We start from the raw sequence: 21,410 nt of genomic DNA on the forward strand, positions 1-21,410 counted from the left end.
TCAAAGTCGTACGAATATCGCCGTATCTTTCGTTCAGAGCGATCACGACAAGGTGACCTCGACTTTTGTGGATGGCAAAGACTTTGGTGCGCAAGTTGGAGACTTAGCGACGTTGATTAAGCCTACGGCAACTCAAGACGTTGCTTCGTCGTGGTCTTCCAGCATCATCGAGCGACAGGATGAATCATATTCTCAGAAGCGAGGTAAGAATTGTTTCAAAATTTCTAAATTCCTTTCTAACGTGATTCCACCATGTATGTGTAAATACTTCTCGTAACCTGTACATTAAAAAACCTTGAAGACATTTCATTGGAGGAGATTAAGCAAGTACTAGCTTTTTCTAGATGATGCGAACACTCAGACGACCCAATTCGAAGCAACGACGCTCAAACTCGAGAATTCTAAAGAGAAGGATGCATTTGAAGCTGAGAATGTCGAGAAAGAAGTTGTGCCAGTATCGGAAACGGAGGTCCAGCCAAAGAAAGCTGAAGCAATATTGGAAGTAACAAACCACGAAAAGGAAGTTGAACCGACGTTGGAAACGGAAGACCAACGAAACGAAACTGAGTCGATACTGAAAGCTGAAGACCAAAAACAGGAATTTGGATCGATATTAGTAACGGAGGACCTCGAAAAGGAAGTTAAACTAGTATCAGAGACGGAGGGCTATCAAAAACACGCGATCGAAGCAGATAAAGAAGAAGAAATCAAAGATTCTGCAGTCTCGGACGATAGTCTTGCAGAATATCTTCCAGAATCTATCGATGACGAAAAAGAAAGTCTTCAAACCGATGGAATAGCCGATGAAATAATCGATGAAATTCGAAGGTATAGCTCCGAAGTATCACAGAATGAACCTGGAATAACTTCAAGAAGAATATTCACGAATTCATCGGATTTCACAAGGAACATCAACACGAATTACGTGGCTGACGGCGTCATTCTAAGTAATTCGAACGCCCCGAGAGAAAACAACACTCCTGTATGGGACATCGTAGACGAAGAGACCATCAGAAAGCTGTACAACATGTTTTCCCATCGATCTGTAGACTCTACTTTCGATTTGCCCGGAGAAATCCAAACAGTGGACGAGATTTTAAATAACAGACAGTCAGAGTCATCGATAGACGATTTTATTTTTCAGTCGGATAGATATTCGACGAATCTTTCCATGTTCGAGCACACCATCTTAGCTACCATTCGACCACTTCAAACTTTAGAAGAGGAAGAAAGTCACACAGGTTCTCTTTACGATCTATGTATCACTACCATGGATCAAGAAGGTTTGCCTATCAGTTTCGAAATGGAGTCTATGGAAGATCTCGTGGACGAAGTCGAACATCCAGCCGTCAATAGACTTGGGTTAAACGATGTTGTAATCCAAGTGACTCGGTTCCTGAGGAACTTGAACTTCCGCGGATTCAATCTGGAAAACCTTTCCGGCGTACTGGAGATTCTTCCCGACCCAGTGGACGATGACGAGGATCGGATAGAGTTCGAGATCGACGAAGAGGACGAAGAAAAGGATGAAGAGATGGAAGAATGGCCGATAGAGGACAGAAGAATATTAAAATTTATTAAAGAGGATTGCTTAAGATTCATCAAGGAAGATATTTTCACGGACATGAAGTTTCCCATTGTAGTCAAATTAAGCGACGTGATAGGTGACGATTTGGCTACCTCTGACGAAGAGCCGGAAGAACTTCACGTAGTGCTTGAACAGGCAGAACCGAGTAAAATAAATTTGTTCTCTTTAACGGATGACAAATACGAAGAAGGTAATGATAAAATTGAAGAAACTGGTACGGAGGAAATGGAGGAAGAGGACGAAGATGAAGAAACGACGTTAAGAAGCGAATACTTCAAGATGTTGCAGAAGATTCAAGGAACGATGTTTACAGCGTTTCCTTCAAGGCCAATCGTGAGCGTCAGCGACTACAACGCTGCTGATAGTATGTTAAACGAAGAAAGAATAACTACTTGTTCGGACGATGCATCTTTAGACGAGGTCGTCACGAAATTTATGAGCAATTTGAAGAAATACATACTGAAACGTTCGGAACCTGTGCAATTCCGTAGACAAAATTTAAATCAAACCTACGAAATATTGGACAAGACTGACACGGAAGAAGAAATCAAAGTTGAAGAAAGTATCGACAGCGAGGAGATGGAAGGAAGCGACAAAGACGAAGCGGTTGAACAAATTACTACGATCGAAGATGTCGAAGAGGTCGACGAAAAAATAACGACAAAGCAAAACAAAGTAGATGTTACGTATCAAGTTACCGAAGAAGACATGCTAGATACAAGAGTCGAGGAATATGGAAATGTAAGTTGGAAAGAAATCGACAAGGCCGATCAGAATATTCAACTGATCGAATTCGAGAGCGAAGCGAATGAAAAGATGCAAAGATCGATTCGCGAAGAAACGTTCGAATGCGACGAAGACGAGTCTCTTGAAAAAATAAAATCGAATAAGATCGATGGGAACGAAGAGTCAGATTTCGAAATTGATGGAGAGGGAAACGTGGAGCTGAAGGAAAAGTTATCCTTATACACCATCTTCACATTTCTGCTGGCCATCTCCTGTTTTTATCTGGGATACTACTACCGGAAGATCTTCTCGTTTAGACAAATTTCAACGTCCACGTCGGCCTTGAAACCTTTCGAGATTCACGCAACGCCAACTTCGACGACCACGTTCTTTGAAAATTCGACGCTGATGAAGGAAACGAAGGAAGAAAAATATGAAGAAACGGAACAGGAGGAAAATGACTCGTTCGTCGATCTTGAAACGATAGAAATTTCTCAATTCACCAAATACGATTCGGAATTATATTTGGACTCGATTGAACTCGAAAACGAGGTTGGAGAATCTGTGTCGCCAAGGGAACGAATTTTAGAAAAGACAGAATTGCAAGAAGAAGCAGCGGAAATTAATTCTGAAAATGTCCGAGTGCGTTCAAACTCACAAATACACTCGGCTTCCCGATCGACTGACACGATTGGGAGTGCCAGCATTAGCAAGCTCGATATTCGTACGAGCGAACCTCCGTTCATCGTTGAACCGAATAAACTTAAAGAAGATTCGTTAGAATTGCGCCTGGCGGAAGAAGAAATCGAGACCTTCAGATACAGAGAAGACGATGACTCCGATTCATCGAAGTCTCTATCAACGCGTGACGATGAAACCAAATTACTCGAGGCACAGATGAATCTATATGCAAAGGTGCTAATAGAAGAAAAAGAAGAAATGTTAAATGCGGAAAAACTTCGAACGAGCAGCTGTGGAGCAAAGTCGAGAACATCTACTTCCGAAATTCAGAAAGAAGATTGCGAGCAGTCGAGCAAGAAGGAAGAAGAAAAGGAAGAACGCTCTGTGGTTGATCAAACAGATGCCGAAGGGATCATTTTTTCGAAACAAGAGGTCGAGAAAAGTAAGGCGTCCACGGAACAAAACGAGTCCTCGAGTTCGCCTCAAATTTTGGAAACGACCGACAGTTTCGATTCCACGTACACGAGAGCTTCCGAAACGTCGAGGAACGCCACCTCTATTGTAGATCTCAACGATTCCTCGATGGAAGAGTTCGTAATCGCTTCGAACGAATCGATTATATCGGACAAAGAGAGCGGATGCAGTTGATTAAAAAACGTCCGTCTCGATCTTTCCGTAATTTTCAGGTTCTTTTTCTTTTTTATTTTTCTCGCGATATCAACGGATTTTAGCCTCGTGTGAACTTTTTCTTATTTTTAAGGAACTACCGGAGAAGATTCTTTTTTTTTCCAAAAGAGTGAGGCTTCTTTTATTTTGCTTTTTGTAAAAAAACAATCGTTGAGATTCCTTTTTTCTTTTTTTCGTTTTCTCTTTTCTTTTTTTATGAAGAGAAATGGCGTTGCAAGAATAGACGTTCATGCCGATATCGTTGTTCGAAGATACCACTCTTTTCGTTTCTCCGGTTCGAAGACGTCCGATTTTGCGAGAAATATTGTTCCGTTTATCATTTGCAAGAAATAGAACGTCTATCGCTTGAATTTTATTTATTTCGTTTCTTATATTCGTACTGATTAGCTTATATTTGCGTTTTACAAGTGGCACGATGTTTTTTGAACGACAAATATTTCGTGATAAGTGAAATTTTTTCGTCGACTCGCAAGTATTATTCATTTCTAACGAATAAACAATCGTACTTTAAAGATATAATTTTCCCTCGAAAAGTATCTAAGTCAGCTTTCGTCTATTTAAAAGAGAAAATAATCACAAGGACAAAGTCTTGACTAAAACGTTCTAGCATTAAGACATGGAATACACCGCGAAATCTTGTCAATTCCGAGTTTATCAATCCGAATATTGATTTAACTCGGACAGCGTTCCCAAACGAGGTTCATTCAATTCCACCGACCTTTTACCCCGCTCTCTTATTGTATCACTCAACAAGCTTAATATACTTAATTAAATACAGTTCCTGTTTGCCCCTGACATCTCTTTACTGACCGCTTAATCGTTCAATTAAGCGTCACCGATTTTCCATTTCTCTGCACCCTTAGATAAATCGTTATACCTTCCTATAACATTCCAACTTTCAAATTTAGTAATCTTCAAACTTTCAAATCCCCCAACCTCCTCCACGAACTTCCAACCATTCTGCTAAAACGTTTTTTCCCTCGCGCGATTCTCTCCTCTTCGCTGTTCCTGTACCCACCGATCGACCACCCTTATCAACTTATCCAAATGTTGCACGATCGCAGCTTCGATTCGCGATTCTTCGCTCGCTACGTTTTACCCACGTTTGTCATTTCCGTGGAAAGAAAAGAAAAAAAGAAAACTGCACGTGACGGCGATCGGTTGGCACGGGGTGAAGCGAAGAGGAGAGAAACCGATCGGCGATCGGCCGCGGCGCGATGTTGTGTTGGTTAGCCACCGGTGTAGATGTAGGTATATGCGTCGTAGGTGTACAACTTCGCGGTCTGCCGCGGCGGCGCGCGTACTGTTCTTGGCACAGTTTCTGACCATCTCCTATTGCGAGCGGACCGCGCTGGACCTAAGCGTAATTTCGTTGCGCCTCGCGGCACCCGACTTTCTTCCTCATTCGCCCCGACGTACCTTTCTTCCGGTCTTCCTTTCGGAACTCGCGCGTTCGATCCTCTCGAGAGAACAGCGATCTTTCAAAAGTGAGTAAATCGAACGAACGTTTCGTTCTTTCTTTTCTTAATTTTTAAACGAGACAGTCAGTGAAAATTCGTTTGTCATCGGCGTTTTTTATGACGTCGAGATGGTTGCACGTTGACGACGTGTAAAAAGCAGGAAGAAGGGGAATTCAAATGTATAGAGAGGAAGAAGACACGTAACGAGAGACGAGCGAGAAGTGAAGGTGAAAAGTTTGGGTTGATTTCGTCGATCTTTTTGGTGAACGGAAGTTGAAGTTCGAAGAGATGATTCCGGATAAAAGTGATCACGCACGAAGCTCTCTTTAGCGTCGTAGATTTGAGTTAGGTTCTTCTCGTTCTGTAAGTGAGTAATACGAGAAGATTTGTAAATGTGTGAAAGGGTTTGAAAGCGGCAGTTGCGGGGGAAGAAAGTAGGAAGCTGAGGATCGTAGGTGGCGGAAAGTGACGTACCGAACGCGAGCAGTTTTTAGTCGATGTTTGATAACCTCGAGTGGTAATTAAAAGCGCTTGAAGCGGTGTAATACTTTTAACAAACGTAACTCGATCCTGAGCTACCGCCGGGTTATTTAAATCCTTGGAAAACAATTTATTATAATAATCGTTTCGTTACTTATTTCTCCTTTCTGCTCGATAATTTCTTTCCTTCTTAATATATTACTGAAAAGTTTAGATTTCTTAAAGAACAAGTTCTTTTTCCTTTGGCGTAAACAAATAAGTGAACAAATGACAACAGACGATTATAAAATCAAAAGAAATACAACGTTCAAGTTTCAAGGTTGCAACGTTTTACGATGCACACTCGATAATTTTTGCTATCGTCGTAGAAACGTGTTTTTAAATTTCGTAAAAATTATTTACAAAGGAACAATTCGTTAGCTCGTAAAAGTTCCACCAAAAACTCGAACGAAGGACAGACAAGCTCGTACGATAAGCGAAAACTACCCATCACCGTGGTAATTGACGATAATCGTGGCGAATTGTATAATCGGCCAAGTGAGCGATTTCTTCAATTTGCTCGTACGATGAAAATGTATGGCGAATACGCGAGCTGCCGCGACAAAAATTGTTACGGGCCTGTGTTTAGCATAGACCGCGAAACATGTGCAAATAACGCACAAAATTCTTCTCGCCTTAGGAAAAGGCACGACTCTTCGTCGAGATAGCAAATCTCCACGGTAAACACACCCGGTAAACTTTCGAATTTTTTCATTTTCATATCACCTGTGTTTTCAACTGTAAGATACATTGTAATCTTGTGATTCACTGAAAACAGACGTTAAGACAGCGTTGAACAATTGAACGAGTTTTCTTTTCCTTCCGTAATGTACGAGCAGATCACAAAGATTAATTTTCGAACGCATTGACAATTTCCAAAATATCCACAACATAGAGACGTCGCCCCAAAACGTATTAATATAGAAGCAAAGAGAAATCAGTGTTTTTTTCTTCTTTTTTTTTTTTTTTAAATATCGTTGTAATCTCGTCTTGATCTAAGTTTCATCGTCAGCAAGCAAACGTTTTAATTCTACCGAACAAAACGAAAGGTCTGCAAAAGACAAGTAACGCTCGGATTACTGAAATCGAGACGAACATCCTGGATGCAGCATCGTCCGGTTCAAACGTATCTCTGTTCTCTCTATTCTCGGGAAAAGCTTGTTTTTATAAAACCATTTACCGTATTGTCGTACGAGTTCCTTCGCGTTATCGCCGTCCAGACAGACATAGTCTGTATAGTTTATCTACATCGGGTTATAGTCGCCACTGGCAGCTGCTGAGATCTCTGAAAATTTTCCTCATTATCGACCAACTCGTCTAATTATCGAAGAATAAGTTGCAAAAAATCACGTGAACTTTGATAACTGAAATAATCCAAACTACGCGAATGTCACGTCGTTGTTTTCGATACTCCCGCGTATTTAACATTCTTTCAAAACAGAAACGTTTCATAACGCGATTCGCTCGCGGCCTCCTTTTCTGTCGTGTTTTATATTCCTCGTTTATCCAATTTGTATTTTCTTTTTCTTTTCGTTAATTCGAGAGTATATTAAACTGTATGCTTTCCAAATAATATTAACGTTAGCGCTATCAATTTATAGTAATGTTTCGATAAATACATGTTGCATACGTCTTATACTGCAGTTACTGCTAAATAGCTATAACTGAAATGGTGTAATGAAAATAAATAAGTATGTATAATTACGTTTTCCATCTCGATAAAAGCATTTCAACAATGCAGAACAAAATATTCAAAATCCATTCAGTGGATTTAACGAATCTACTGCTGATATTATTTTATTAAATCCTATGTTAACGATACTGAAGCTCGATTTTATCGATGTACGTAGTTCGTCACTCGACGAGTCAATTGATAGTGAAGAATAAGCTAAAAACAATAGCGTAGCGCCTCGAGCCTCGCTACACTTACAACCCTTCTATCCATCTGCATTTCTATTTTCTTATCTACTCTGATCGTCCGAGACTATCAACGAAAATAAAGACCAAAGCAAAGGAAGAAAAAGGAACTCGGTTGTGAGTCAGAGAAGCTTGAAGAAATAAACATATTGGTGAAACACGAGGGAAAAAATAGAGTGGCTTAACGGAGGTCTGAAACAAACGGAGGAGTGATTCGCGAATGGACCACGAAAATCGTAGTCAAGAAGCAGGACGATGGTGGCGGCGGCGAGAGAAAAGTAAAAGGAGGCCAATAGTAGCGTTCGCGACTGTGAACCATGAAAACACGTATGCAAAGTGCGCAGCAACTTGTCCAACTATACAGACGTGCATTATGAATATGCGAATAGTACAGATCTTCGTCAACTACTTTGTGAAGCTCTTAACCTGTTGATCGACGAAGACCGAGCCAACTTGTTCGAATTGCCAATTTCTCAAAAGAATGAATTTCGTTACTTAGGAATCGGGTCGTTGACATTTCTCCTGTGGCCTTTATTCGCATTTATTACCACTAAAAATGACGTAACTGAAATCGATGTGTTTTTTATCGATCGCGTTCATTCTTGGTCGAAGGATCCGGTTAAGCATCGAAAGATTCGGTTCGATCGAAATCGAGTAACGAAGAATTTAGTAACGACGCGTGAGAAGGAAACGTTTCCGTTCTTCTCGTGACTAAAGAAATTAGAACGCAACATCGAGCATGAAAGGCGATCATTTTTCTTGCTTCCTTGGCGAACGCGGAAGACGATTGCGAAGGTATCGACACGCGACACACGATATCGGTATTCCGCGAACGACGTTGCACCTGACTTGGAGGCCGCGGTGGATGCTGTACACATAAAGCACCTTTGATAAACATCTGAATGTTAAATTCTAACGACGACATTCAAATGCGAATCGCCGTCGTTACGTCCATTGTGTAACGTTCCAATGCGTAAACGCCCACATAATAAACTTTTTATCGTTGTATTTCTATGTATCGCGATTTTTCTATCGCGAAGAAGCCGCGAATAAAAAGCTGGCGCGATATCGATCCTCTGATATCCGTTTCACGGAGGGACAGCGCCCTGATCGAAGAAAAGGAAGCTCCGCTAAGTAACTGGTGCGCCCTTTCCACGCTTTCGATTAATGTATCTGGGTCAAGAATAATTGAGTAGGCGCCGCGTAAACACGCGTATCAAGTGGTTTTCTATTTCTTTTCGGTCGATTAGCACGCGTGCTCTGCCTAAATTTAACGGGGACCCCACTCGTTCCACACCACCGCAATTTTGTCTTCTGTTCGTTCAACGTGATCAGCATTAGGCACGCTTTGGTAGATAACTGAAGACAATTTCTTCTATATGACACTCTTTTATACTTTCGAAATTACGAAGTTAATCGAGGTAACCTCTGAGAACGGCTGAATTGCGAAAAGCGATTCCAAGAATTTGCTTAATATTGTTCTCGTTGTTATCTCTATTTATAAACTGTATCTTTTTCACCTACGACCCCCTTTCGTGTCTCCGATTTATAAAGTAAACTTCCGTAACGTGTCCATTGTTTTAATACACTTTCTGTATTTTGGCAAAATTTCTGACGCCACTCTTACACGCTTCGAATTCAGAGCAATGCGGTGTCGCCGCTTGACTCAGCAAACCTCGACTTAACACGGCGATCATTAAAACATTCTTTCTTAATTAAATATCAAAGACACCGGATACCGGTGAGCCACATTTCCTAAATCGTACTTGAAAGGAAACGTTGTAACCCGCCTTCGTATCCACGAGCGAACGCCTTCTCGTTGAAAACAGCCTCTCGAGGCCGAGCATGATCTCTCTCACTCGATGATGCAACCGTGTTTTTTTGCAAGGAATACGAAGAACAGACCGACAAAGTCACTCAATGCAAGCGTCAGAATTCGCGATTTAATCTTCCGTAATCGTTTCCTTCTGCATTTCCTTCGCCAAACGGACTCGTAATGGCACGAATGTAATTAAAAGCGATAAACGAGGTCGAGGTATCGCGTCGCGATGAGGTAATAAGTAATGAGCATAATGGCGATTTTACCACAGTTTTGCTTTTTTCGCAGAATGCTCGGTTCACCTCACGCGACCTTATTTCGTGTGTCATCGCTGTTTATAGACTGTGAGCATAGTTGCGTGCAAATGTTATTATTCCGCTAACGAATTTACGCGTTGGCGTTTCTTCCGATCGTTCTCTCTTTTTATTCTTTACGATCTACGTACGCGATAAAACGGAAAATTACGACACGTTTCGATCGAATCTTTATCGGTGATTTGCACTTTTAGCTTGGCGAGAGAATTAAGAAAACAGCTTCTTCGTCAAAAGTTTCGTCCAAGCTACGTCGGATAACGCATAATCGCCGTTTTAATCGTTCAACTTATTCGAACAAACTTATCCAGCGATAGAATAAACGTAACGAGTCAATTCGATGCTGCTGTCAACGCGTGACCGCAGTCACGTTACACGTGGAGGTGTTAAAATTTCATTTGAAATTTGTCACTTCTTTATACCATAGTAAAATGTACAATTGCTAAGTTAAAACAAACAGAATGAAACGAATTGAAAGAAGCGTGAAATTATGTTATTACGCGTTATAAAAGGCCTAAGACTTTGAACAGCACGCCAAGTTCCATTCAGGTCGAGGTCTTCTTTAATCGGGTCTTCGCGTACTAACGTTATGAAATTAGCAAAAAATGGAATCGATCGAAATAGCGCCTGAAAGACTCGTATAATTCATTTATTTATCTATTCTGCTGATAACGTTCCTTCTATCGAGCCGTCCTTATAGCTATTTTCCAGATCGAATTAACTCGTCCATCTCGTTCTCTGTTCCATTGTTCCTGGGACGCGTCCTAGGAATCGTCGATGAAGGAATCGATCGCAGAGACGGCCAGGTCGTGTTCCGTGTCGTTTAATGGTCGAATAAATCACGGATTCGTGCGTTCTGAAACCGAGACAGAAGCGGAGCGAGCGAGGAATCGAACGGTGGCCAATGTCAACCGACTGGTTCTTCATAGACGACGCGTTTCCTTTTTGCACGAGGTGAACCAGAGGAAATACGGGAACAAGGGATCGAGAAGCGTTTCCTTATGGGGCCCGACAGACCTCGACGATGCTTCGTGTTCGCCACGGCCGCTCGTATGACTCGTATCGACCGATCTCACGGCGATCTCCTTTTCCTGTCTCTCCGACTTCTTTTCTTGCTCTTTTAAACGATACCGAGCGTCGTTTGTTAATTACGATTCATCAGTGTCGCATCTTCTTAGTTAAAAAACAAACGTAACGATAAACCGGGTGGTTCTGTCGATGCTAATACGAATTTAACGAACGAAATTTTCCCAATATTTTCCACACTGACGGTTGATCTTTTCCTCTCAGAGAAAAAATTAATTTCATTTCCAAGGAAACGTTAATCGGGCTAAAGAAATACGAAAGAACAGAATTCACAGATATTGGTAATTTATTTGATCGGGGTAGTTCTGAAGAAGCTTCCTATGGTCTGGCGGCCGGATACGACAGCCTGGTGGAATAACAAACGCGGAAAGAAAGGTCAGCACCGGATAGGCCGAAGAGACGAACCGGCGAACAAGCGAAAATAGATCTGGCCACCTATGCCAATGACCCATATTCCCTCTATTCTCGGCGTGCCACGAATTAAACTTCGTCGTTTTAATGCCACATGTTAGAGATCGTGACCATCGTCGTTGGTGTTCTTCGTTTTCCTCTCATTTCTGTCGTTCTCCTTCCATTAAGTTCCGCCGCATAATCCTCTTGCTCACTTCGCTTCTCTCTCACGTTGGCATCTCTTCGGTAAAGTACGGAATAAAGAAAAAGCATCAAAGCTGAATTGTATCGAACGCTAGATACACTCGAAACAAGAATCAGCTACGACTCTACGTTTATTTATAATTCGCGATACATTTCGTACAACAATTCGCGTACGCTATACATCGGCGTTTTGATAAAAATCGTCGTCCCGCGTTTTGACAATGCGACCAACTATCGAGTGTGCCCATTCACACGGACGCAATATTTAGAAATTTCTACGTGACGCTCAGACTGAAATAAAAATGACTAAGGTGAAGTATAATACGGCGTCAAGTTCGACGTAATATCACGGATGTTAATGCGTTGGTCACGCCACGTGGATATGCAAACGTTATAATTGATGCCGAACGGCGCGACTGTTCGCAGAATGGAAAATGAAACGTTCTGTGACATTTAATTCGATAAAAGCAGCTTGTTGGAGGAACTTGAATCCTTGAGTCGTGATCCTCCAAATTTGTTACGTGACTCGATGCCGCGTGACTCAACGGCGGTTGATTGGAGAAAAACTTCGAAATTCCCACCTTTTACCGTTCAAATCCATAATTTTTCTTCCGTTCCACGACTTTCGAATAAAATCTCTTAATATTCAGCTACGCGAAAAAAGCACCGAGACAACAAGAACGAGAAATTGGTTCATCAATCGGCTTTAAAAATACGCGAGCACCAGTCAGATTCTAATTCTACTCGTGATCTAAATTCTATCAGAGTGGTTGCTCGACATTTGCGGCAAACAACAAATCGATAGAATAATAATTAAGAACGCTCTGTGTCCTTTTGCTTTGCAAATATAGTTTAAATTGTTCTGTTCCTTTTCAGAATGCAACTCACGTCGTGTTGCGGATGTTACTCGCTAAAAGCGGGAACATTGTTCACCGGAATATTGGGCATCGTAAGTACTTATCGGAACGAAATACCTAAAATTAGTAATTTCGTAATTCTATTTTGTAATTTTAATTGAACGAAAAAATCGTTTCTATAGGGTTAAATTATTCGTTTCGTTGCTTGTTAGATTCTATCGATCATCTCGTTGATTATGATCTTTACTCTGAACGTCGAATGGAAGACGATACTGATCGACGTGCTGGACCAGAGCATCGTTAAAATCATCTTCGCGATAAACTTGTGCATGACAATTTTGATCTCGATGCTGCTCATAGTTGGCGCTATCAAGGTAAAATCGTTTCTCCATCGATTCTACAAAAATCGTAAATCGTATTCAATTTTTCTGATGTCATTCGTTCGATGCTGTTTCGTCCGATATAATTAATTGTATAAATCGAAAGCGAAGGGAAAAGTGAGAGAATTGTTTTTTTATAGAAAAACACGTTTATGATGCTACCATGGGTAATTCTGGGCTTGATGTTAGCAGTCGGTCTGTTAGTGAGTGTCCTATACACATCCATAATGTTCTTCGTGAATCACGCGGCAATAAATGGAATTCTGTGGCTCGTCATTGGCCTTATAGCTGTCGGTGAGTAGCTAATGAATTATAAATACCTTTGCATTCTACAATCTTGACATTTATAATTCTTTTCAATTTTCTTTGGCATATTCAACAGTTACGAGGATATTTACGAAATGTTAAAAAACTCGTTATGTTAACGCCTCGAGCATTCTTTAAAAAACGTTGTACTGACAACTTTTAAATTCCAGCTGCCCATTTATTTGAAATTGTAATGAATATTTAATATTTTTTCAGTAATCTATGCCTACTTGTGGTTGGTAGTGTACAGTTACTTCCAGTATCTGAGATACGATAAATTGAACAGCAGAATGGGGCCGTACGGAAGGCCGTACAATTATCGGCGACCTTGAAGCGAATCGGTGATTTTACGAAAAAAAAAAAAAGAAAAAAGCAGCGAGAAGTCTCCTTTTCGCGAAAAAATTGTACCGTTCTTTCTTTCAGACGAGAAATTGATTTCGATCGCAAGAAAGAACGGTCTAATTGCTTCGGAAGGAGTTACTTAAAGTTCAATTAGCGTAATCGCACCAAAGCACGAGGCACCGCCTTTTTGTCGATAGAGAATTTATCGAGAACCACGCAATCGTGTTTATAAACCAAAACTAATCGTCGACAGTAGATTAGGACATATTTATGACACCGGGATGTTCCCTCGAACGATAATAATCTTCTGCGTAGGAAATTGGAAGTTCTCAAGATGGTTCGCTGTATTTACGGGCTATATGCTTTACCTATATTGTTCGCCTCTTTATTTTTCTTTCCTTTAAATAAAAGCAAAAAAGCAATAAAAAAGGAGATTTGCTTAGGAAGTACTCCGAGATTTTACTTTTTATAAAATAAAATTATTTTTACGTAAAATATTAAAATTCTCGGTGCATCGTATATTTATAATGGCACGTGAAAGTAATTTGATACTTACCACAGAAAATTATATCACGTGTGTTATATGAAAGTTTTTGAAGTTTCGTCGGAACTTCGGTGTTTTAAAATCTAATAAAAAATTCGCTTCAATGACCTATATAGCCCATGAAAAATCGACTAATACGATCGAATATATCGGATATTGAAGAGAAAAGCGGACGTCGTTCGAGGGTGCAAGCTCCCGGGTTTCGAGAGAAATCACGAGGGAGAGACACGTTTTCTGCTAGGAAACCGACACTGCCGGCTTGCCAGAACGCGATATCAAAAAGGCGAGACTGATGCCCGCCGTGGACGAGAATAGATTCCATTTTCAAGGATGAAGAAAATGTTAAGCATATGCAAAAATATACGTGTTACCACACCGCGAGAACCAGTCTCTCCTACGCAAGGTTAACGACTGACTATTTATTTCCCCTGCTCCCACTTTTACTCTATTCTACTCGTCTTTCCATCGTATGTAGAGATTCTATCATTTGTAACTATTGTTACGGACTATGAGAAATAAATTATTTTTTGTTTGTAACTTGTTCTTCCTCTTCCTTATCTCGTTATCTTCCTTCCCGTCGTTTCCAGATTCTTCTCCCGTTCGTTACGCCTTTATCGATGCGCCGTATCCGCGTACGTGTTATGCAGGCGATCATTCGTCGGGCGGTTCGAGCGTTTACCAGCGAGCGTTTTCCAGATTCTCGCGAATAAATAAAGAAAGCGTGGCAGCGGCTAAACCAGTAGCGTGGCTATCGCAACCAAAGTCCGTTTGCTTCGAGGTTCTTCGCGACACGCGTATCTCGTTATTGGCAAATTTATATCCAAACGAACTGAAACAACCGCTGGGACGAGACCAACGCAGTACTAATCGTTCATAGTGCTTGCCAGTGAATTCCAAGAATCCTTCCATGCCGCATAGAACAACTTCCAAAATAAAGGAGGACGCGTTACTAAAAGAGTAGGACTAGACGAGAAAACAAATTTATATATATGTATTCCGTTTTACCTTGTTCCATCGTTAAATCTGGCGTTTGATAAGGAAATCCAGCTGTTTCGATATCGATCAGATCTTCGAGGATCGCGGAACAGTAAGATAGTATTAATTCCGAAGATGGAAGACCTCGATCGCATTTCAACTAAAAAGAAACGAAATTCGATTAAAGATGAAAGACACATGAAAGAAAAGATATGGTAATGACACTGACTATCTTAGCAATTTGAACAATCAACAATCTATGTGTAAGAGGGTATCCTCTGCTAGATTCTCGATTTGCCAATATCTCCGCGCACAAATCAGGAATTCTATTGCTGGAATTCAATTTGTTCCGAACAATTTCGGCGAGACATCGATCGCTTTCTTCCTCCTTGGGCGGTCCTTGCATTATCAGTTCTCGTATGTCCCGATAATTTAATTTAAAATTGGTCTTCCCCTTTTTTAGAGCGCCACGGCGCCATGATATTTTTTTCAGCCACAAAATTGGATAATTTATGCTTTCGTGCACTACAATTAAAAGACTTCAATTTTGTACATAATAAAAAAGGTTTTCACGGTATCTTCTTTTTTAATGTGATATTCTTACATAACTGGACGTCCTCGTTCTCTGGAATGACTTTATCTAACAAATCTCGTCGAGTAGAATCGCATAATCTTAAAATCGTCAGAAGAATGTTTCGATGTTTCTCCATAAGATGTCGCGCATTTTCATGCAAAAAGATAGCAGCCGCGTTAGCTGTACGAAAGAATAACGGAGGTATTTTGTTTAAGGTTTCAGTACTCGTTAAACTCGTAGATTTCAAATTTTTACCTTCGACGATCGTTAGAGATAACGTAACATCGGCATTCATTTGACGAGGCCTTTGGCGAATGTAATTGACTATCTTAGACAGAACGTCCAATTTTTCTCCTGCAATAACTGCCACTTTAATTCTCTATAACCAGATATATCTCTACTTATGAAGAAAAAGATTACAATTGATTACAATTTCTAATTTCTACAGAAGATACAGAAACTACTAACTATCACAAATAGATTCTTTGATAACGATACAATAATATTGTTAAAAATAAAAAGATAGTCTTAGATCTTTCGTCTAGTCTCACCAAAATCTTTAGAAGGAAAGTTTCCATAGCTGCAAAACGGGACGCCGCAGAAAAACAGAACCGCCCAAATACTAGCGAACCTTCCAAGTGTTTCCATGTAGCTTACAATACTGAAGAAGCTGTATCTCGATTTTCCCAGGATTTTATAGCGGCAGTCCCACCATGCACCCTATACGTCCACGCGACTTTACAGGAATTAAGATTAAACCAGTCCTCTTCGTCACGTTCAGCGGAAATCCGGCCACTTTTCTTCATAAAGATCGAAGCGTCGAATCTCGAAAGGCGAACTTCTGAATGAAATCGACTTCGAGAACGACTCGTGGGTGTTTAATTGATATTCGATAGAATGGAAGGAAATAAGAACGAATAGTGGATTGTAGATCTTGTTTGGTACAAAGAAGAAGTTACTTATTTTGTTGGTAAAGATATTATAATATAAGGTAGCGATTTTCTACATCTTCACGTTTTGTGTGAGAATTCAGAAGCAGTCAGGGCGGAAGCTCCGAACACTTCCCTGCCTTCTTCTTGGTCTGTAATTCAAGTAATAATATATTTCCATTATTGTACCGTTTGCAAAAGCATTAAAATTAATGATGGTAACTTACGACTTGATATTGTATTTGACAAATTCTACCATCCGGATCATCTTGTATTAATTTAATCTGAATTTTGATGCAAACAACAGAACTGAGAAACTGATGATAAAAATTGTTATGTAAAAATAGGGAAGAGATACGGAAAATAAATAGGGTAATATTTTACTAAAGTGGCATAACCTGTACCTAGAAGTTCTTTTCCTTTGAGAAAGGGTTTCGACTCTTGAACTACTGCTGGAAGAGTTGCAATTCTTCTCAGAACATATACAATATTATCATATACCATCATTTCTAATCTACTAAAGGAATAAAAGAACAGTTTGAAACAATAAAAATAAAAATTTGTAGTTAGCGATAAAAACTTGTCAATAACACGACCGTAAAATTTACATTTAAAAATTTTAATTCATTCAAGTTCATAAATTTAAAGCTTGTAAGAAATCCTTCGTATTTATTTATACGCCTTAACAGTCATTTCCTGACAAAGAAATAAAAAAATGGTTTGGAAAAATAATCGCTGATCTATTTATTTGTTTAGCTGTGTTCAGTACAATTGCTTATATTCAGTAAAAAATCTACAAATACTGTGAATGTTTGCAAATCATTCACAATATGAATTTTAACCAAAAAATTGCATGATGTAACGTAATACAATATGCATATTCACAGAGGATTTATTTATAAGTATTTATTATAAATAAATAAATACTTAATCAGTTGCTAATCCTCATTCTTTATCGTGAAAGTATATACATTAACACGTAAAAAAAAAACTATATATATCGAGAGAGAATTAAAATCATGTTAATGCATATATTCACCAGCCTTTTACAATCATTTAAATTTTCCGAATAAACTACTAACATATTTTCAAATATTTCTTACAATGATTTCTTAGAGATTACAATCTCTGAGAGAATTAAAATCATGTTAATGCATATATTCACCAGCCTTTTACAATCATTTAAATTTTCCGAATAAACTACTAACATATTTTCAAATATTTCTTACAATGATTTCTTAGAGATTACAATCTCTGAGAGAATTAAAATCACGTTAATGCATATATTCACCAGCCTTTTACAATTATTTAAATTTTCCGAATAAACTACTAACATATTTTCAAATATTTCTTACAATTCAGTAATTAATAGCAAAAATATACATATATTTTCCCAATAATTTATATAGATGGTCTTAATAATTATATATATAATAGCTAAAATCCTAAAGAATTTGATTATTTACTATACTATCTGAAGCTATTTTATCACATTTACCTTAATCATACCTTAATAAAGAATATTCGTTTAAACGTCAATCTCAGACATATCACTTAATAAAAAACATGTAACAAAATTAAAAGTTACGAGTCTTAACAATATAAACAGACGAATATATAATAATTATGTGTAAAAATTATGTGACAATATAGATCTTATAACAGTAATTATTAATTTAAATATATAATTTACATTCCAATGAATGATTGTGTAAAACCTATATATTACTCTCTTTACAATATGATACATAAATACTTGAAAATATTAACATCAGTAAAAAATTTCCTTAGCCTATATAATTCCAACGCAGTGTCATTCTATACTAATCTGAAACTACAACAGAAATAAATAAAAATATCAACAATATATACCCTTTCATCCTTGAATCTCTTGAAAAATACTTCTCTTATTACCTCCTATGAGCATTTAAAACTTTGTTTAACAATATAATCTAGAAGTGATCTATAAATAACTTAAATCCTTAATCACAAATGATTATGTAGTTCAGGATTAATATCAAATTCAAGTGCTAATTGAAGTCTGTAATCTATTGCAATCAATATAATAATTATAAGCATCGGTAAACGATATCTTGACTGCCAAGTAAATCTCAGCATGAACATTATGGCACCATGAAGTATTCCACCAGTTCCAAAAAAAGTCTCTGATACCATTGTTTCTGTAATAGTAGGGATCATACAAAAACCAATATTTTTTGTTATCAATGTTCCTTTCCAATTATTTGTTGCGAATGAAGTTAAAAATTATAATCTCAAAATGCTGTTTCCATATTCCAATCCAACCTGTACAAAATCATATACGATTAAAATTATTTCGAATTTTAATAATATCTATGTAATTACTAAATAAGATTTATTAAAAACAAATTAACAATTGTCACAAAAAATGTATTTTAAAATATTACCTCTTACGAAGGAAGTTAACCTCCAAAACAGGATAATGATTTACGTTACAGTAATAATTAACAACTTTAGTTTAATTTCTAGCAAATTATATGGAATTCACTATTTTCGAAAATTTTCTCCAGGAATTATTTACGTTTCGTAGAGGTTAAAAACTTATGATGCACTAGTGTTCAACGGGCAACACATTTAAAACTTTCATTGATTATTGATATACTTGTTGAAACTTTGTACTTCATTTATCTGCATTCTTTAAAAGATAAAATAACACACTAGTTGCACAATTTTTGCAAAAATACAGGTTTGGCAGATATGTATTTATAGCGTGAATTACGATTCATTTACAACATCGATACGCAATCGATAATCCAAAACGACTCTTCAACTTTGAAATTTTTAAATATAAGGCGGGAAGTTTTGTTTGAAATATTTTCTACACGAACAGTTAATACCTTTTTTCATATTCTATCATTATTGTATACTAACAAGAAAGGATTGAATTTATGTCTCCCATGTTCCTTGTTTAAATTATACTTAAGAAGTCTTTAGCGATTGGTTGAAATAATGATTATATTGATGACTTGATTATGGAAATAATAGATTATATTGGAGACATACATAATTGTTATAGATTACATTTCGAAAGTGAAGGTTAATAAAATTTAAATTCATTTGAATAAGCGCCGAATGTTCACCCTGCCCTCTGTAGTGCCGATATAAGTGCATGCAGCCGTCATTGGTGGGGGCAGGAAGAATAAATACATTTAACAAGGGACATCTTACGATAGTTGGTACCACATTTGTAGTCATGAACATCAACTTCGAGGGAAAGCGTATTCTTGTAACCGGAGCGGGGCAAGGTATGTTACGTACTTGACATAACATATATAATTTGGTAAATACTTAATCTCTTCGTCTGTTTAATTCTAAATCGTATACTGGAACAATATTAAAGAATTTTAAGTTCCTTCTTGAATTTAGTTCTGACCCATCTTTAATAAAAAATCACTTATTGACAGAGAATTTGAATCGAACCAATCAGGGAAAGCTGTAAATTTTTTATTTGATATTTGTGCATGATGACAATGCTTATCTCAGAATAGAAAAGCTTCCATTGTGAATACCCCATGGTGAATGTAAACAGAAATTTTCGTTAAATTCCTGAAAATATTATAATTGCAATCGTATTGTATATTTCAAAGATTCACACTACAAAGTCCAGTATAAAGATCCAATTATATTTACTCATTTCCCAATGTCTTTCTTGCAAACGTCATTATTATATAATTAAAAGATAGAACAAGTAGAAATATTGGAATGGTTGAAATTGATAAAACAGAAACATTTCGATTACATCATGACGGCTCCCTAAACGTTCATTCACAATTATGTGCGACATAACTACACGCATGATTGCTACTTCACGTGATTCTCCACATAGAGAAAATTATTCGTTTAACAGGTTATATTACATCGTAGGCATCGGCAAGAAGTTGGCTCTTCGTCTATCCAACTATGGAGGTCAAGTAATAGCGCTATCAAAAACAAAACAAAACCTGGACCAGTTATGCGCAGAAGATCCTCGTATTCAGATCGTCTGCGTCGATCTTAACGACTGGAACGCAACCAGGAAGGCGGTCGAAAATGCCTTACCTATTGATCTTCTGGTGAACAATGCCGGTGTTGCGCGTCTTAATCCTTTTTTTAATGCGACGGAAAAAGACTTTGACTTGACTTTCTCTGTAAACGTAAAATCGATGCTAAATGTCTCTCAAGTGGTCGCGAAAAATTTGATCGATAGGAAAGTTGGCGGCAGCATTGTTAATGTTTCTTCGCAAGCGAGCCAGGCAGCGTTACTAGATCATACCGTCTATTGCTCTTCCAAAGCAGCAGTAGATATGTTATCTAAGTAAGAGGCAGAGTTAACTTTTATTTATTTCAAGATTTGTAGTTATATAGATATTTACAATATCCCTTTATAAAAGAAATAGAAAGGAAACTAATCATTGTTATATCCTGCATTTAGTTAGCTGTAAATTAGCAGCCAGGAATTTCTAAAAAGATATATATTTAAAAACTTGGATTATAATTATCAACCGAGTCGCACTCTATGTATCCATTCATAATCTGTTTTACCTACCTTGCTTTAACAACTTCCAATTCATTAAGAAACATTTGAAATCACTTCCGGCAGCAAATAGGAATTCAATCCATTCGTTGGTATTTCTTACAGAACGATGGCTCTCGAACTTGGTCCGCACAATATAAGAGTAAACACCGTAAATCCTACAGTGATCATGACAGAAATGGGTAAACTAGGCTGGAGCGATCCGAAGAAAGCACAAACTATGATAAGCAAAATACCATTAGGTCGATTTGGTGGTGAGTTATAGTTTCATTATGTAAATTAAACTTCCGCTATATTTTACTATTCTATTGTTATATTTGCAGAGGTATCTGAAGTAATCGATGCGATAGTATACCTGTTGAGCGATCGTAGCTCAATGATCAACGGAGTCGCCCTGCCAGTGGATGGTGGATTTTTAGCGATGTAAATTGCAAAAGGATATCTTGAATTTCCTTTATAATAAACTACTAATACTATTATTATAATTTTCAATTCTAAATACAATATTATACGCCATAGACATATGTCAAATAAAAAACTTTTATTAAATAAGAAATATTCTG

The 21,410-nt window shown here is 38.1% G+C and overlaps 3 protein-coding genes and 1 long non-coding RNA gene across 7 annotated transcripts; 2 read left to right on the forward strand and 2 right to left on the reverse strand.

The window, feature by feature from the left end:
• The first annotated feature begins 4,978 nt into the window (after window positions 1-4,978).
• Window positions 4,979-14,354, forward strand: LOC117153663 (uncharacterized). 2 transcript variants are annotated; one of them, XM_033327929.2, is made up of 5 exons: window positions 4,979-5,169; window positions 12,265-12,337; window positions 12,458-12,619; window positions 12,766-12,919; window positions 13,148-14,354. In XM_033327929.2, the coding sequence occupies exons 2-5, from the start codon at window positions 12,266-12,268 to the stop codon at window positions 13,261-13,263; spliced, it is 504 nt and encodes a 167-aa protein (XP_033183820.2). In that variant the 5' UTR covers window positions 4,979-5,169; window position 12,265; the 3' UTR covers window positions 13,264-14,354. The 2 variants fall into 2 exon arrangements, with proteins under 2 accessions (XP_033183820.2, XP_076476512.1); XM_076620397.1 differs by lacking the exon at window positions 4,979-5,169 and adding an exon at window positions 7,096-7,099.
• On the reverse strand, window positions 14,222-16,170 carry LOC117153662 (UPF0764 protein C16orf89 homolog). 3 transcript variants are annotated; one of them, XM_033327928.2, is made up of 6 exons: window positions 15,918-16,147; window positions 15,622-15,720; window positions 15,397-15,546; window positions 15,022-15,317; window positions 14,823-14,952; window positions 14,222-14,740 (listed from the first exon to the last, which is right to left on the reverse strand). In XM_033327928.2, the coding sequence occupies exons 1-6, from the start codon at window positions 16,012-16,014 to the stop codon at window positions 14,493-14,495; spliced, it is 1,020 nt and encodes a 339-aa protein (XP_033183819.1). In that variant the 5' UTR covers window positions 16,015-16,147; the 3' UTR covers window positions 14,222-14,492. The 3 variants fall into 3 exon arrangements, with proteins under 3 accessions (XP_033183819.1, XP_076476497.1, XP_033183817.1); XM_076620382.1 differs by having other exon boundaries at window positions 15,622-15,745; window positions 15,918-16,026; XM_033327926.2 differs by having other exon boundaries at window positions 15,397-15,720; window positions 15,918-16,170.
• An 844-nt stretch (window positions 16,171-17,014) lies between these two features.
• Window positions 17,015-19,343, reverse strand: LOC143302986 (uncharacterized). The gene is made up of 2 exons (XR_013058907.1): window positions 18,722-19,343; window positions 17,015-18,599 (listed from the first exon to the last, which is right to left on the reverse strand). It is a non-coding gene; the product is annotated as an uncharacterized LOC143302986 (long non-coding RNA).
• Window positions 19,344-19,421: 78 nt separating this feature from the next.
• On the forward strand, window positions 19,422-21,332 carry LOC117153659 (L-xylulose reductase). The gene is made up of 4 exons (XM_033327920.2): window positions 19,422-19,579; window positions 20,199-20,628; window positions 20,953-21,101; window positions 21,171-21,332. Exons 1-4 carry the CDS (start codon window positions 19,444-19,446, stop codon window positions 21,272-21,274), a joined length of 819 nt encoding a protein of 272 aa, XP_033183811.1. The 5' UTR covers window positions 19,422-19,443; the 3' UTR covers window positions 21,275-21,332.
• The last annotated feature ends 78 nt before the right edge of the window (window positions 21,333-21,410 follow it).

Source organism: Bombus vancouverensis, chromosome 1 (assembly GCF_051014615.1).
Source record: "Bombus vancouverensis nearcticus chromosome 1, iyBomVanc1_principal, whole genome shotgun sequence".
In the NCBI taxonomy this organism is placed as follows: Eukaryota; Metazoa; Arthropoda; class Insecta; order Hymenoptera; family Apidae; genus Bombus; species Bombus vancouverensis.

Excerpts from the sequence above, each read along its gene's own strand:
- LOC117153662 (XM_033327926.2), bottom strand. The coding sequence starts at position 16,014 with ATGGAAACACTTGGAAGGTTCGCTAGTATTTGGGCGGTTCTGTTTTTC. Across the intron at positions 14,953-15,021 it reads TTGTTCAAATTGCTAAGATA|TTGAAATGCGATCGAGGTCT; the intron begins GTCAGTGTCATT and ends GTTTCTTTTTAG. Across the intron at positions 14,741-14,822 it reads AGATTTAACGATGGAACAAG|TTGTTCTATGCGGCATGGAA; the intron begins GTAAAACGGAAT and ends TTATTTTGGAAG.
- LOC117153659 (XM_033327920.2), top strand. The coding sequence starts at position 19,444 with ATGCAGCCGTCATTGGTGGGGGCAGGAAGAATAAATACATTTAACAAG. Across the intron at positions 20,629-20,952 it reads GCAGTAGATATGTTATCTAA|AACGATGGCTCTCGAACTTG; the intron begins GTAAGAGGCAGA and ends TATTTCTTACAG. Across the intron at positions 21,102-21,170 it reads ACCATTAGGTCGATTTGGTG|AGGTATCTGAAGTAATCGAT; the intron begins GTGAGTTATAGT and ends TTATATTTGCAG.
- LOC117153663 (XM_033327929.2), top strand. The coding sequence starts at position 12,266 with ATGCAACTCACGTCGTGTTGCGGATGTTACTCGCTAAAAGCGGGAACA. Across the intron at positions 12,338-12,457 it reads TCACCGGAATATTGGGCATC|ATTCTATCGATCATCTCGTT; the intron begins GTAAGTACTTAT and ends GTTGCTTGTTAG. Across the intron at positions 12,620-12,765 it reads TCATAGTTGGCGCTATCAAG|AAAAACACGTTTATGATGCT; the intron begins GTAAAATCGTTT and ends GTTTTTTTATAG.